Raw genomic sequence first — 13,487 nt, forward strand, 5'->3', positions numbered from 1 at the left:
TGTGCTCGTGCATGAGAGTTTTTTAGAACTTGTGTTCATGTGTGTGCACATGCTCTTCATTCTCTAATTCCACCTGGTCTGCATCCTCCTGGTCTCTGTGGGGCTGTGAGGGAGCTGGAAAGGATATAGGAGGAAATTGTCCAGCATGATTCTCTCTTTATATCTCATTTCTGCATGAGTCCCTTTATCCCCCCGTCTCTCGGCTGGGAAACCCCAGGAGGAAATCCCTCACATGTTTGGACATGGAGCACAACTGTCCCAAAACAGGACCAGACCCTAACGAGTGGGGAGCCAAGCTAAGTCAGACAGGCTTAGACACTAAAACAGAGACAGGGGCCATCAGGATCATGCCGCAATCCCCATGCAATGGCCAGTGATGAGGGAATCAAGTCTGACTGACGCTTTTTGTTTTCTTAATTGTTCAGCTAACTCTGGAAGGGCACTGTTGTTCATTCAGTCTCCTCTGATGATCCAACAGACTGCACATATTTTTTGATAAAAATAGTTACTACACAGGGGAGAAGCGGGGGGTTGTGTTTGATGTGTGCACTACTGTTGTACAAGGAGAGAGGTAAAACCAACTCAGGAAGGGCTTGATCCTCTCTAAGGCCTGTGCTGCATCAAACACTTGTCAAACACCAGACAGACAGCTGAGTGGCTCTGACAGATCTGATCACAGACAAGGGCAATAAGAGTCTCCGCTGCTCAGCTCCCCTACCCAGGCACTGCTCTCCCACTCTTGTCAATAATCCACCTTCAGCTCTCTAAAACACAAACAGAGGGTTTTGAGGCATATGGCAGACATTTTCTTGTTTTTAGCTGTGTAAGATTACAGTGCAATTTCAACGGTCATTTCAGGGTCTCACCTCGCCAAGGAGAGGTTTGTGTACTCCACAAGGCAGCAGCATCTGCCAGAGATGTTGCAGGGGAAGGAGAAAGGAATCAAATCAAAGAGAGACTTAAGCTCCCACTAATCTGAAAGAAATGTCTCAAGGTCTGCCGGGATCAGGGTCCTGAACCTTACCACCCAGTGGGAAGGAGCATTTATGTTTGAAGGCATTTCATATACCTGGAATGGGTTGAGTTTCATTACACCAAGCATTCAATCATTTCTAGAGATTTTCCTTGGAGAGCCATCATGTCATACGCTCTGACAAGGCAATATAATGGGTATTCCTCACACAACAGAAGACTCTAAATGTTGCATTTCGTCTGCATTTTGAAAATATGAATTATAGACATGGGTAAAATACATGCCAGAGCGAATTTCCCATTAGGAAGAAAAATGAAAACCTAGAAAATATAAAGTTTCAGACTCATTGTAATTATCTAATAGTACATAACTATGTAATGTGTCAACATTGTATTTCTGTAATTAAATTTATTGTTGATCTTTATGTCAACACATTGTTCAATATGTAAATTAACAAATGACATAACATATTCACAAGTTACATTCAATTCAATTTAAATGTTTTCAAATACAAGCACTTGGCTGCAACCACCATAACTGAACAAATACCAAAGATAAGTAAAGGAATGCATCTTGCGCATACACCTGTCTTAAATTACAGAAGTATGACGCTCATAGCAGCACATTTTACAGAGCAAATTCCCCTTTGACTCACTAGCCTTACATTTCTCCTCCTCTCCCACTTCGCTTTAATGCTAAGTATTGATGAATATTTTCTTGGAAAATGTGTGAATTTATTACCTGACTGCATGGCGGACAAGGGCTGGGTCAAATAAAAAAGTCTGCAGTTCACCTCAGCTCCACAGAGCATTTCAGCTTCTTTAATCAAACTGTTTTTGGTTTACAATCTGCAACTTTACTGTTTTGGTTCACTCTCACCGCTCGTATACATATCATGTTCAGGAGCATCAGGTAGTTATTTTCAGGAAAAAAAAAAATGCTAATAAACCCATTATATGCTACCTGCCAGCACCAAACAGCACAGAAAGTTAGTGACTAGCTGCTGAACACAGCATTTTAGCAGCTAAAGAGCCAGATATTTTCTGTAGGAGTTGGCGCCATATCAGCTTTATAAGGGGGATAATATGTCAATGTTGTTTTTACAGTTAGGTGCCTGTTTACTGGCTCCAGACCAGTGACTTCTCTTTCAACTCACATATAAACAGTTTATAACCGCAGACAGACTCGTCTTAGCTGGTTGGTGCTTGTGTTTTATGCAGTGAGAAAATGGGTTAAGGTCACTAACTTGTGCTAGCATCGGTCCTTTAAACTGAAATTGCTAACCTGTGACATCACCTCAGTGTTTTGTGTTGATGGGAGTGCAGTGCTCCTCAGCCTTGGTAAATTGGCGCTGGCCTCTACTTACCACTATAATAGCTGTGCTGTTTGTCTGTGTCCTCCCCTGTATTTGTCACTGTTAGCTCACACACACAGAAAAACACCCAGACGCAGAGACGCACACGCAGCCAAAGGCCGGCAGGCCTATACTTGCTGCTTTGTTGTGTCTGCATGTCTGTACACTGGGTCCACGCTCATGGACATGAGTGGGTCAGAAGCCACAGCCTCCCTCTGAATCACAAGTTGTAATTAAAAGATGTGATGTCTCTATCAAGAAGTCAGCCAATGATGGAGAAAGAGAGGACAGAGGGTGGAAAGAGGAGAGGAGAGGAGAGGAGAGGAGAGGAGAGGAGAGGAGAGGAGAGGAGAAGGACTTCTGGCGGCTGAGCCAGTGCAACTGTGCACCAGATGTTTCCAGGCTCCCCCATTCGGCTCCTCGCCTTCCTTCTTTTCTCCTCCAGCCAGACCACTGGAGAGTGCAGGCAGCGCTGCCTTGAACAATGTGCGCCACGCGAACACATCCTCCTCTGTGACATGCACGTTGTTCCTAAGACAGCACCGCACTGTGATATGTGATACATGAGTGAGAGAGTGTCATTCGAGTGTGAGACAGGAAAAGAGAATGGAAACAGGGACGAGGAAAAAAGTAGATAATGTGAGGACTTGTTCTGCCTGTGAGGTCTGTTTTATTGTTTGTCGGTGTCTATTACGTGTGTCTCATACTCTGGCTGAGTGAATGTGTGTGTCTGTAAGTGTATGTGTGTATGCATCCTCATCTGCCTGGTGCGGTGTAGATGTGGAGATGAAAGCGTTTCACGGCCCACAGGAGAGCTGGCAGCAGTGCCGGACTGGAGGTCTGGCAGACAGAGAGAGGAGGTGCGGGGATGCAGCACGATCAAACAGATCCCACCAGCTCGGGTTATCTAAATATGAGGTGAGAAAGCCTGAGACAGGGGCCCACTTCAACATAGGGTCAATCCGATATAGGCATTTGATGTTTTTTTGACTGGACTGAAGAAGAAACAGACGATATTTTGTGCCTGTATTCAATAAATTTCACCATTCCAAATATTTCCAATAAAGTACAAAATTCAGTATTTTGCTAGAAATATATTCCTGTCAGGGTTGAAGTGCATTTGGACCATCATGGCACACTCCAAATCCTTACCAATGAAATTTTTTAAAGCAGGGTGAGCAGGTTTCATTACAGCCTTTACAGATTGCCACCCCTGAAGCTGTACTGTAAAATCCTTTAACACCTCACTGTATTGATTTCTGTCATCAGCCTTCTGATATAAAATAAGGACATTTTTGCCAACTGTGGGCAGAAGTGAATCTCTTCACTTGGTCATGTCACGAGCGGACATCTGCAGTCATCAGATATTTTATTTAAAAACAAAAAGAGCCCCATACATGAGCTGAAATCTACTTCAAAGAGCTCATCACAAGCTGTTGCCATCCATCCTTGTAAAGACACAGGCCATGTCTCGACTGCTGTAAAAAAATCACAGGGTGTAACAGCATAAACTGTCCATCAAGGGAATGTTCACTGAAGGTGTGCTTTACAGCCCCGACCATGTCATGAGCAATATCAGCCCATATAATGCTCAGCGGGGGGAAATAGCTCCCGTTTGTGGAGCATGAGAACTTGAAAACATTCCACTTCTGTACAGCCCCCCCCCCCCCCCCCCCCCTCCTCCTCCCTCTTCCCCCCTCCAGTTTGCTGCCACTTTGTTTGTTTGCGTACGTCTGTTTTTGATGGGGCTGTTGATGTCGGCCCATATGCCTCGTTTCCTCTGCCAGAAGATGACAACGGAAGCCTGGCAACCAATGCAGTGTTCCTCCTCTTTGACTAAGTCACGCTGAACTGTATGTGCACAGATATCCAGGTTTTCAAGATCACAAATGATTCCTTTAGGTCCGAATTTCATCAAACTGAGTAGAATGTAGTCATGGCTGTGTAAACTTTGTTGATGTCTTGGCTGCCAAAACGGCATGTATTCAATGTGTTCTACAAAGATATCTACATCTGATAGCTAGGACTTATTAGAGGAGCATTATTACCAACGCGAACTTCACAATAAAGCGAGTCAAACAAATAACAGGACTGCTGTATCTAATGTGTGTACATGAGTCTACAAAAGGCAGTTCAGTAAAACCACAACTCAACTAGGCCAAAGAGTGTGAAAAAAAGCTTCACTCACACCCCTCCTCTTTCTTCCTGCTTGGAAAAGACCAGATGACAATAATGTGGAGTATGGAGCCCCAGTGAACGCTGCTGACCCCTCCTCTTCCACCTCCCTCCTTCAATCCCTCCACCCCCTGGTCTTTGAAAGGCCTCCACATGTTTATGGCTCATGCCTGTGGTATGACGATGGATTCTCCATATAAAAGCCAGCAGGATCATGGGGTGTTTCAAATATTGCTCTCTGAAGACAGTTGCTGACAAAATGACAGCAGCCATATTTATTTTGGTCAGAGAGCAGGGGCACTTAGTGGGAAGTTAATCAGAGACCCCCCCCCACCTCCTTCTATCCCCGGCTTCCAGCATTGCCCCCCCCCCCCCAATAAGGAATGTACCCGGGGCAGAGAAGTCTCAGAGACTACTGGTAATGACTTTGTGCTCCGATGGAAGATTTAACACTGCTAAACTGCATGAGAGGCAGAAAAATAAACCCAAAAGTTTGGTTTGAGAACATCAGCATAAAGCAAGTGTTGATTGTCTGTCCAGACATGAGCTAGATGATCAATTTCCATCTGGTTAGGAGGAGATATGAAACATAAGTGCGGAGACGGGGGGATAATAATCTATGGCAGAGATTTGCAAATACGGGATAGCTGAAACATTACTTGTGTTAATTTGTGAGTGTGACCACAGTGGTGACCATAACTGCCACGGGCACTGGGATGCTGGGGACCAGGCCAAGCCAATGACAGGTTGATGTGTCCTTCCTCTTCACCCATACACTTATTCACTACAACACAGTGCAAAACTTCCAAAATACTTCCAAAATCATCATTATGTTCCTGTTTGCAATGTTTTTTCATCTTCACAAGCAGATTTTTCGGTAGCATTTAATCAAATAAATGAACGATGTTAGCTTGTGCGGTTGGTGGTCATGGTGAGGTGGTGGTTGGGGGGGGGGTTTCCCTGTCAGGCACCAAACGAGGTCCTGTGTCCGGAGCCAGGCCATCCATGCTGTCCAAAGGAGGCAGGGTACTTCTGAGGCCCTCTCACCAGCTACTGTGTCAGCCCCTATGGAGCGGCCTTATTAAATGAAGATTAAGCCGTGGCTCCCCCAGTCACAACAGGCAGCGGTGCGAGGCACACATAATCAGTATGACAGGGCGGCTGCCAATTAGAGCCCTCCTTCTGTCCTGGGAAAACTCTCCTCACTCCGCTCCCGCTGGCGGGAAGAACTGATCCAGATTGTCCGTGATATTACCCAGGCTAGAGATCGCTGTTAATCACCCATCATTCCACTGTGGCAGAAATCAGAGCGGGACTTGTCATCTGTGCAACAGCTCTCTCTTCCCAAAGTCCTGACTTCCCGCAGCGCAAACCCGGGGAACATTAATTGGAATAATGAGATAAGTACATGAAGGAACAGGAGTACAAACCTCTGTGTTCAAGTGCTTTGGGTAGACTTCAGAGTGGTGGCGCGAGCACAGCTCAATTGTTGTTTGGCTTGGACAAACTGCACCATGAGCTTTTTTGCTGAGACAAGAAGAACACGTTCGATCAATTAGCCTCAAGTTGAAAGCATGCGTCTGTTTAAAAAAAAAAGCTGGCCTAATGGTAGTAGGCTACATCTGACAAAAACACATCCAGAAATGGATGTCGTGTTTCCAAGCCAAACACAGGCCAGACTCAGATGTGATCATGCTGAGTGCGTAACTAAAATGCTCAGAAGTGAATGGCATCTTTCTCCAGAGCTTAATGCTCTTGGCTCAGTGAGTATAAACACCAAAATTGTGTGTCACATGCTCATACACATGCACGCGCATTAACTGCTTGCTCATACGCAAAGACTGCCAGAAACCGGAATTGGTTGGTGTCTCAAATGTAGTGCGTTACAGACAAGGCGGTTGAGCTTCCTCCAGAGCGGATTTGAGGCAATCACCATTGCTCTGTGCATTGGTTTACAGGAGCAGAGACTTTGGAGCAGATGGTTCACAGACGGTGAGGACCAGGAGGTCCACAGCACTGTGGATTCACCGCAGAACCAGACTTGCCTCAGACAGAACCTGGCGTAAATCCCACCAGTCAACCAAATCCTCATGGGTCTGGTGGATTCAGGGAAGACCTGGGTTCACTTCTGTCCGCTGCAGTAGATTGAAGGTGCTTGTGGGGTAAATTAAACAACTGCCTGCCTCATGTCCACTGGCCTTAAATACTGACAAAGACCTTGCAGGGCCTTTAGACGTCACGGTGTGGAGGGCTGATGAGGTAGTAAACTGAGTCTTTTTGGGTTTATCCTCTTCAACACCCCAGTCACAGAAGGTGTAACAAAGCTTTATCCAGGGTTTCAAATCGATGGCAGAAGGAATAGACTGGGCATCATGGATGCAAGCGGTAGTTATCACAGTTACAGTATAAACACAAACTGCGCACAGAAGTTATGACAGACAGTATTAGTGGTGGCTGGATCCGAGCACTCAGATGACTGATGGAATGGAGGGCTTGGCCTCAGTTGAGCCCTACAGCAGAAAGGGTTTCTCTGGTTACACACATGGGAGATCAATACTCCCACAAAGGCCTGTAGCTCTCAAAACACAGGTACATAATCCAATGGCCAAAGATAATCATTATATGTTCCTTCTTTCTTATCCTTCTTCTTTCTGCCTCTGACTGTTTTCCTTCTTTTTCTTTCCATGGGGTCAACGGGGTGACTGTGACCCTTCATGGGCTCGTAGAAACAGTCATAGAAGCATTTAGAGTGCAAATTGTACTGCATCGTTATGGAAAACCAGGTCCTAAATATGTTTCTGTTATCAGTTCCAAAAGTTGCTATGAAGCTATGAATTTTTACTGTTCCATAACTTCATATTGTAAAACTTCTGTTCTTGTCTGGGTTTACTTTGGGCTTGGCCGCCTCCTGCACTACAAATACCCATTAAACGAATCTACTTTTACCTACAAATCAAGCAAGGAGAGCTGCAGAAATGTCACTCTGGCCTGCTACCATAAAGACTTCTGTGCCGTCTGAGAATCTGAAAGCCGATTTATAAAACTGCTGGAAATTAGCCCGAGTTGCACTGGTGTGTTTGTGTTGGACTTTACTCCCTCTTAAATCTCAAATCAGGGATTACATTAAGAATGGGAGTTTCGAGAGCTTTAACATTTTAAGTTGTTTATTCAACATCTAATGTCACTGGCATGGCAGAAGCAGCTGTTGTTCAAAGATTATAGTAGAGTGGGTGGGCAAGAGAGAAAGAAAGGAAAGTACACAGATGGATTGATAGGCAACAGAAGGCAGCAGGAAAAAGAAGCAGGAGAAAGAGGAATCAAACTTGTCACACACATCTGTTTGTAAACCAGTGAATCTGATGACAGGGGTTGCTGGGAAATCTCTGTAGGGAATTCCTTAATGGCATCAATATGGAGCAGCCGGGTGCTTCAGTGTTATCACTCTCCTCACCTTTCCTCTGCTCTCCTCCCCTCAGCTCACAAGACAGAGAGAGGGGGAAACCCAGTCTGTCAATGCTGATAGCGCTGGAGCAGCTATTAATAAAGTCTCTTTATTGTTTATAGCCTGTCCAGAGCACCATCCAGAGGATAGAAGAGCATTTTACCGTCTCAAGGGTACAATGCAAACGCCTGGGGCACATGCCAGACAAGCAGCCATGAGACAAGAGTTTCTTAAGCCTTTGGAGACTGTCTAGCACATTTCCCATTAAAGTATTATTTAAAAATTATTCAGCAACTTTAAACAGCTGGGGTGAAAATGGTAAAATTTGATTTTCATCTACATTGCACGGAAGGTTTTCTAATCACTTAACATTTTCAGAAGTAATATGATTAATAGCAATGGGAGCAGTTTTTCCAAATAAATAATGGTGCAGTTGTTTAATCCGATTCCCAAAACAAACAAGCGGGTCAATTGGTTCAATATGGCTTTAGATGCTTTCAAATTGTTTTGTGAACTGTTCACTACAGCCTTCCTGCATTATCATATGCATGCAGTCAATTTCCATAATCCATTTTAACTTGAGTGCCGAAATATTCCATAGAGAATATTTCCTAAATATTCGACCACGTAGGTGGAAATCTATCAAATTCCCATTGTATTTTTTCCAAAATTGAAAATTGCTTAAAATTAGCTTGACAGTTGGATGGAAATAACGTTTGTAACAGTGTACCGCCACATATTTTGTCTGTCCAAGTGCACTTTTTTTTTCCCCTGCCATTTTCGTGAGTGTGTTATCAGAGCACTGCTGGCAAACACCGGCTGAGAACAGCAAATGAATCCCAGCAGTGCAAATGATATACGGTGTTTACACTGATCAGCAACTTGTACGGAACACATCAGACACGGTTTACACAACTCGTCATGTTTGCTGTGAAATTGCCTCTCCTTTTGACATTATCTGGGCTTTGCTTTCTCTGCTTGTGTGTGTTTTGCGCAGGGATTAGATCTTTGCCGACACAGGGAAAAGAAGATCATTCGAGTTGTCCTTGTGCGCCTCGGCTAAGCTGGGGGACAGGGATCTGTCAGTGACATCCAGTGTAATTTAAATACGTAGATATGTAGAAATGCAAGCCAGAGTGAAGAGATAAGCACTTCCATAAATAGTGTATACCTACATGCTGTTTCCTTTGTCTCCGTTTAATCCACAGCATTGTCATGGTATGCAGTTACATAATGCTATGCTTATACTAAACATTGGTGTCTGGTGTCCAGTGAGAAGAGCTGTATAAAAATGTTCAATTTTAGACTGAAGTCTTAAGTTACTTACTTAAGAAGTGATCACCGTCCGTACTGCTTACATATATATGTGTGTGTGTGTGTCTCTGTGTGTACACACAGACACACAATTATGAAATCCATACATTGAGGTTACAGTTTTTCAAAATCTGTTTAAAGAATATATTTACCATACTGCATTGCAAAGCCTGTTATTTTTATTTTTATTTGAAATTTGTATTAATTTAAATGGTCACCTGGCAAGGTATTTCATGATGAAGCCACAGTGCAGCCCTTTCTTGAACCTCCACTTCCTGATCATCTGCATTCAGAAGGTGGCCTCTCCTCCCATTGGACTACGCTTTATTACCAGTCACGGGAAGTGATTATTTTACAATGTCAGTCGGTTGAGCTCCTATGCGACGGCACTGGATCTCCTCCCTTTTAACTACAGTGACTTACATTTTTACATTGTATTTATTTGAACTGAAGAGTGTTGCATTTCACTGGTTTTTGCCAAGTGGGGATTTTTCACTGGCGGTCGAGCGGTGGGGAATGAAGAACACATGCCTAAGACTGAAATTTACCTTTATTAAATGGGCCACCGCAGCACTTCACGAGACCAGAGAGTCCTGAGATGCTCATACAGTGACACTTTTACACACAGCTGAGGCCACTGATCTTCCTCAGAGACCCAACTCAGTCATTGGATAAGGAACTGTACTGAGGTTTGTAATAGCCGCATCACCAGGGAACAGTAGCTTTAAGCAAATGGATATTGGGTGTCTGCTGTCGGTCTCAAAAGGTCTGAAGAAGAATGGTTCTGCTATGCCCTCAATATAGACTTCACAACAATTTCCCATCAGTAACTTCATGCTTGAGATAATTAACTGCAGTAACCATGCACAACAATGCCAGATTTTAATTAAAGAAGGTCATAAAGTTTCTTGGAAAAGGTCAAGCAGGCACGGGAAAGTCGTGAAGAGGTGTGTAGGGGTTGGGGAGACTTTCCCTGACAAACAGGACAGCGCCTTAGGAACTAAATGTGCCATGGAATCACAGTTTCCAACCCAGAGAGCAGCAGCTGCCTTGGTAGTACTGAAATATGAGAAACTATCAGGGTTTATTTCAAGTTTATTTACTCTTTCACCACTTCACTAAATGATCCTCCCATTCAACACTCCAGGCCAAACATGGAGAAAAATCCTCGAGGTTATAATATTTTCCTCTTTCTGTTAAACACTGTTTCTCTTTTTTTGACAGCCTGAATGATATCTGCCACTGTAATTGCTTCCTTATTTGGTGAATTAAATATTTACACTTGGCCTATCCTAATCCAAAGTTTATGAGAGATGTTAAAGTACATTAAGGGAAAAGACATTTATTTTAAAAGCACTGCTAACTGAGGCCATCACCCCCAAATGGTGTGTTTGGACCTTCTGAGAGAAATGGTTTACTTTTTGAACAAAAAAAAAAAAAAAAAAAAAATCCCTTAGCTGTATTCACACACAGAGAAATTCCAGATCTGACTTCTCATTTAATGGCCTGACATACATGCTGTGTGCACCGCAAATATCTCTCAAGCTGACAGGAGGAAACAGAGACGGCCTTTGAGGAAACCTGCAGTTCGTACTTTTAAGAATTCCACTGAGGAGAGGAAGGGAGATGGGAGAAAGTGGGGAAAAATATACCTCAGAAAAAGAGCTGGCTTGAACAAGGCCGCCATGGAAAAACACTGATATTTCATGCACGGAAACGCCATTGTGCACCTCAAAAACGCAGACGGTGAAAAAACAAGGCTGAGTGCAAGGTACCAGGGTTACATGAAACAGGTGGAACTCTGAGATGGGGAAAAAGTTTTCCTATGGGAAAAGGGGGCTGTTTTCTTTAATATTCACCAGAGTAGCGTAAAGTGAACATGGACTCGGGACTGACTGACACAATATCTCTCACACACATCAACGTATGGCTGTATTCCATCCTTACCTCTCCTGCAGTGCCTCATGGCCATTTTGCACATCCTGGACTCAGCGATGGTGGGACAGGGTATTGTGTCCTTGGGTGGTTTCTTTACAATGTGCCGTGTCCGGGTCTCCAGACCCCACTTGTAGCCACAGGTTTTGTTTCTCCTGGTGCAGGCTCCCCATTCGCTCCACTGGCCCACCTCGCATCCCTCTGCAGAAACACACAGAAATAGTGATGTGCAGTGAAACCAAGGCAGAGCGCAATTTAGAGGCAACTCAAAGACTCCAGGTCAAGCTTTAATACAGGGTGAAGGAGCTTTACTGGGGTGCCATAACCTCTGTGTGTGTGGTCCCAGTTGAACCTCTTGTTTTCTAAGTCCAAAATATGCAGGCCAACTGTGACATTATAGAATACTGTGTACAGGTAAAGAAATGCATAAAAGACAAGGTTGTTTACTCTCTTGAAACTTGATTTTTTTTTCATTTTTGTACATATCTGAGTTGTATCACATACCTCCACACTCCATGGTGTCCTCCAGTGGGGCAAAGCCCTCAGGGCACTTATCAAAGCAGCGCCCTTTGTGTAGGTAAAAACCTGACTTGCACTTGGTGCAGAAGTCTTTGCTGAAGCAAGACTCGCAGTTCTCTATCCTGCACCCTGGAGGAAGAAGGAGAAAAAGAGGAGACTCGTCAGGGTCTGTGCAGCCCTCTCATCTGGAGTTGATCGAAAGCTAAGGGGTTTGGGGAAGGGGGCTCTCGAGAGGATTATACTGTCTCTGCCGCAAAAAACGCTGTCGATGCCCTGTGAATCATTTCTCTCCAGGGCTCAAGTGTATTTCAGAAAGCTTGTTTTGCCTGACAGAGATTTTTCTTTTATCTTCCTGTTCTTGTTTAGAGTGAGCAAATCAACAGCATGAAAACACAACAGCAGAGATGGTGAGAAATCATGTCACGCTGACCTCTTTCAACAAAATGCATCTACATCTAACAGTCTGGATACAAACACTCAAGCTCACATGGTTTCAACTAATGGTGTGCTGCAACAGGAAGAACACATCCCATTAGGGCTCTGAATGATTTCCTTAATATGCTATCTTATCAAACATTGTTCCAATTTTTGCATAATTAAGGATTATTGAGAAGGTTTTCATTTATGGGTGAATGATGGCTCATGATCATAATGCTAGCCGGCTGTGTGGATACTTAAAGTTTTTGTTAAAGGCGGAAGGTGGGTTAGGAAGTGGGAGGCGTGGGGGACAACAACATTTTGTGCCACCTAGCCAAACAAATGTTGATGCATTTAGTCATCAAACACAACAGCACACTTATCCTCCCACGCCACACCCTGCCACTGCGCATGACACACAGGGCCGCGCTTGCAAAGAAGTGCACGGCGATGTGTCATCAAGCTCTTACTCTGCAAATAGCACGTCAGGCAGGGCCAAATTACAACAACCACACCAACAGGGCGACGCACAGGCCCACATGATTAGAAGGAGCCTCCCAGAGCTGTCTAATTTATGATGCTCCTCAGAGGCTCTATGTGGCCCTATTGCCCAATAGGCTTCCAGTGTCTGGGAACCACAATCTATAACCTGCAGCCACCGTGTCCTGTGGCTTGCAGGGGGCTTCCCAGGTAGGGTGTCATCTGCTCCTCTGATTGCATCTCGCACGGGCACGCAACCATGAATTAGCGTGTATGCACTTCTCGCGTAAACTTGCGTTACTGTGATTTTCCACATGTGAGAGCGACGGAGGCTGAGGACTGCTCTTTTATCTGTGACCCTTGCAGGGCCCGGGGAAGGGAAGGTTCTCACAATCACACCCCTTAATTACACCATCTCCAGCTAACCATCAGGCCTCCTCCTCGACATTCCTCCAAAACGAGGGGGTCCCTCCCCGCTTTACTTTGAACCCTAAAGTATGGCCTCTGCCCACTCACTCTGGTCTCACGCTTTCCCGACCAGTCTAAACAAACTGTGGATATACACACACACACACACACACACACACACACACACACACACACGCACAAACACACACATACCAATCAGATATGGCTGGAGATAGAGCCGCTCTGCAACGAAGCTGTACTCCACATCCTGAAAAATGTAGATACACTGACCACATATCACTGATCTTTTTGGTAATTTCCTGTGTTCTCACATTGTTTTTATCTTATAAATTCAATCATATGATATTATTTAACTTATCTAGGTATTACGTTTGCTCCTTTTATCTAATATCTCAACATGTTGTATGTCTTGGATCTCTGGAGCTACGCAGTGCTGTAGAGATTTTGGT

At 44.4% G+C, this 13,487-nt stretch overlaps 1 protein-coding gene across 1 annotated transcript in view; it reads right to left on the reverse strand.

Moving 5' to 3' along the window:
* rspo2 (R-spondin 2) overlaps positions 1 to 13,487 on the reverse strand; it is a 57,096-nt gene that overhangs the window by 13,133 nt on the left and 30,476 nt on the right. The window contains exons 4-5 of the mRNA XM_076737330.1: positions 11,698 to 11,841; positions 11,206 to 11,394 (exon numbers count right to left, since the gene is read on the reverse strand). Coding sequence (XP_076593445.1) covers positions 11,206 to 11,394; positions 11,698 to 11,841 — 333 coding nt within the window. The remainder of the gene's footprint in view (positions 1 to 11,205; positions 11,395 to 11,697; positions 11,842 to 13,487) is intronic.

This window comes from Chaetodon auriga, chromosome 8, assembly GCF_051107435.1.
Source record: "Chaetodon auriga isolate fChaAug3 chromosome 8, fChaAug3.hap1, whole genome shotgun sequence".
Taxonomy (NCBI): Eukaryota; Metazoa; Chordata; class Actinopteri; order Chaetodontiformes; family Chaetodontidae; genus Chaetodon; species Chaetodon auriga.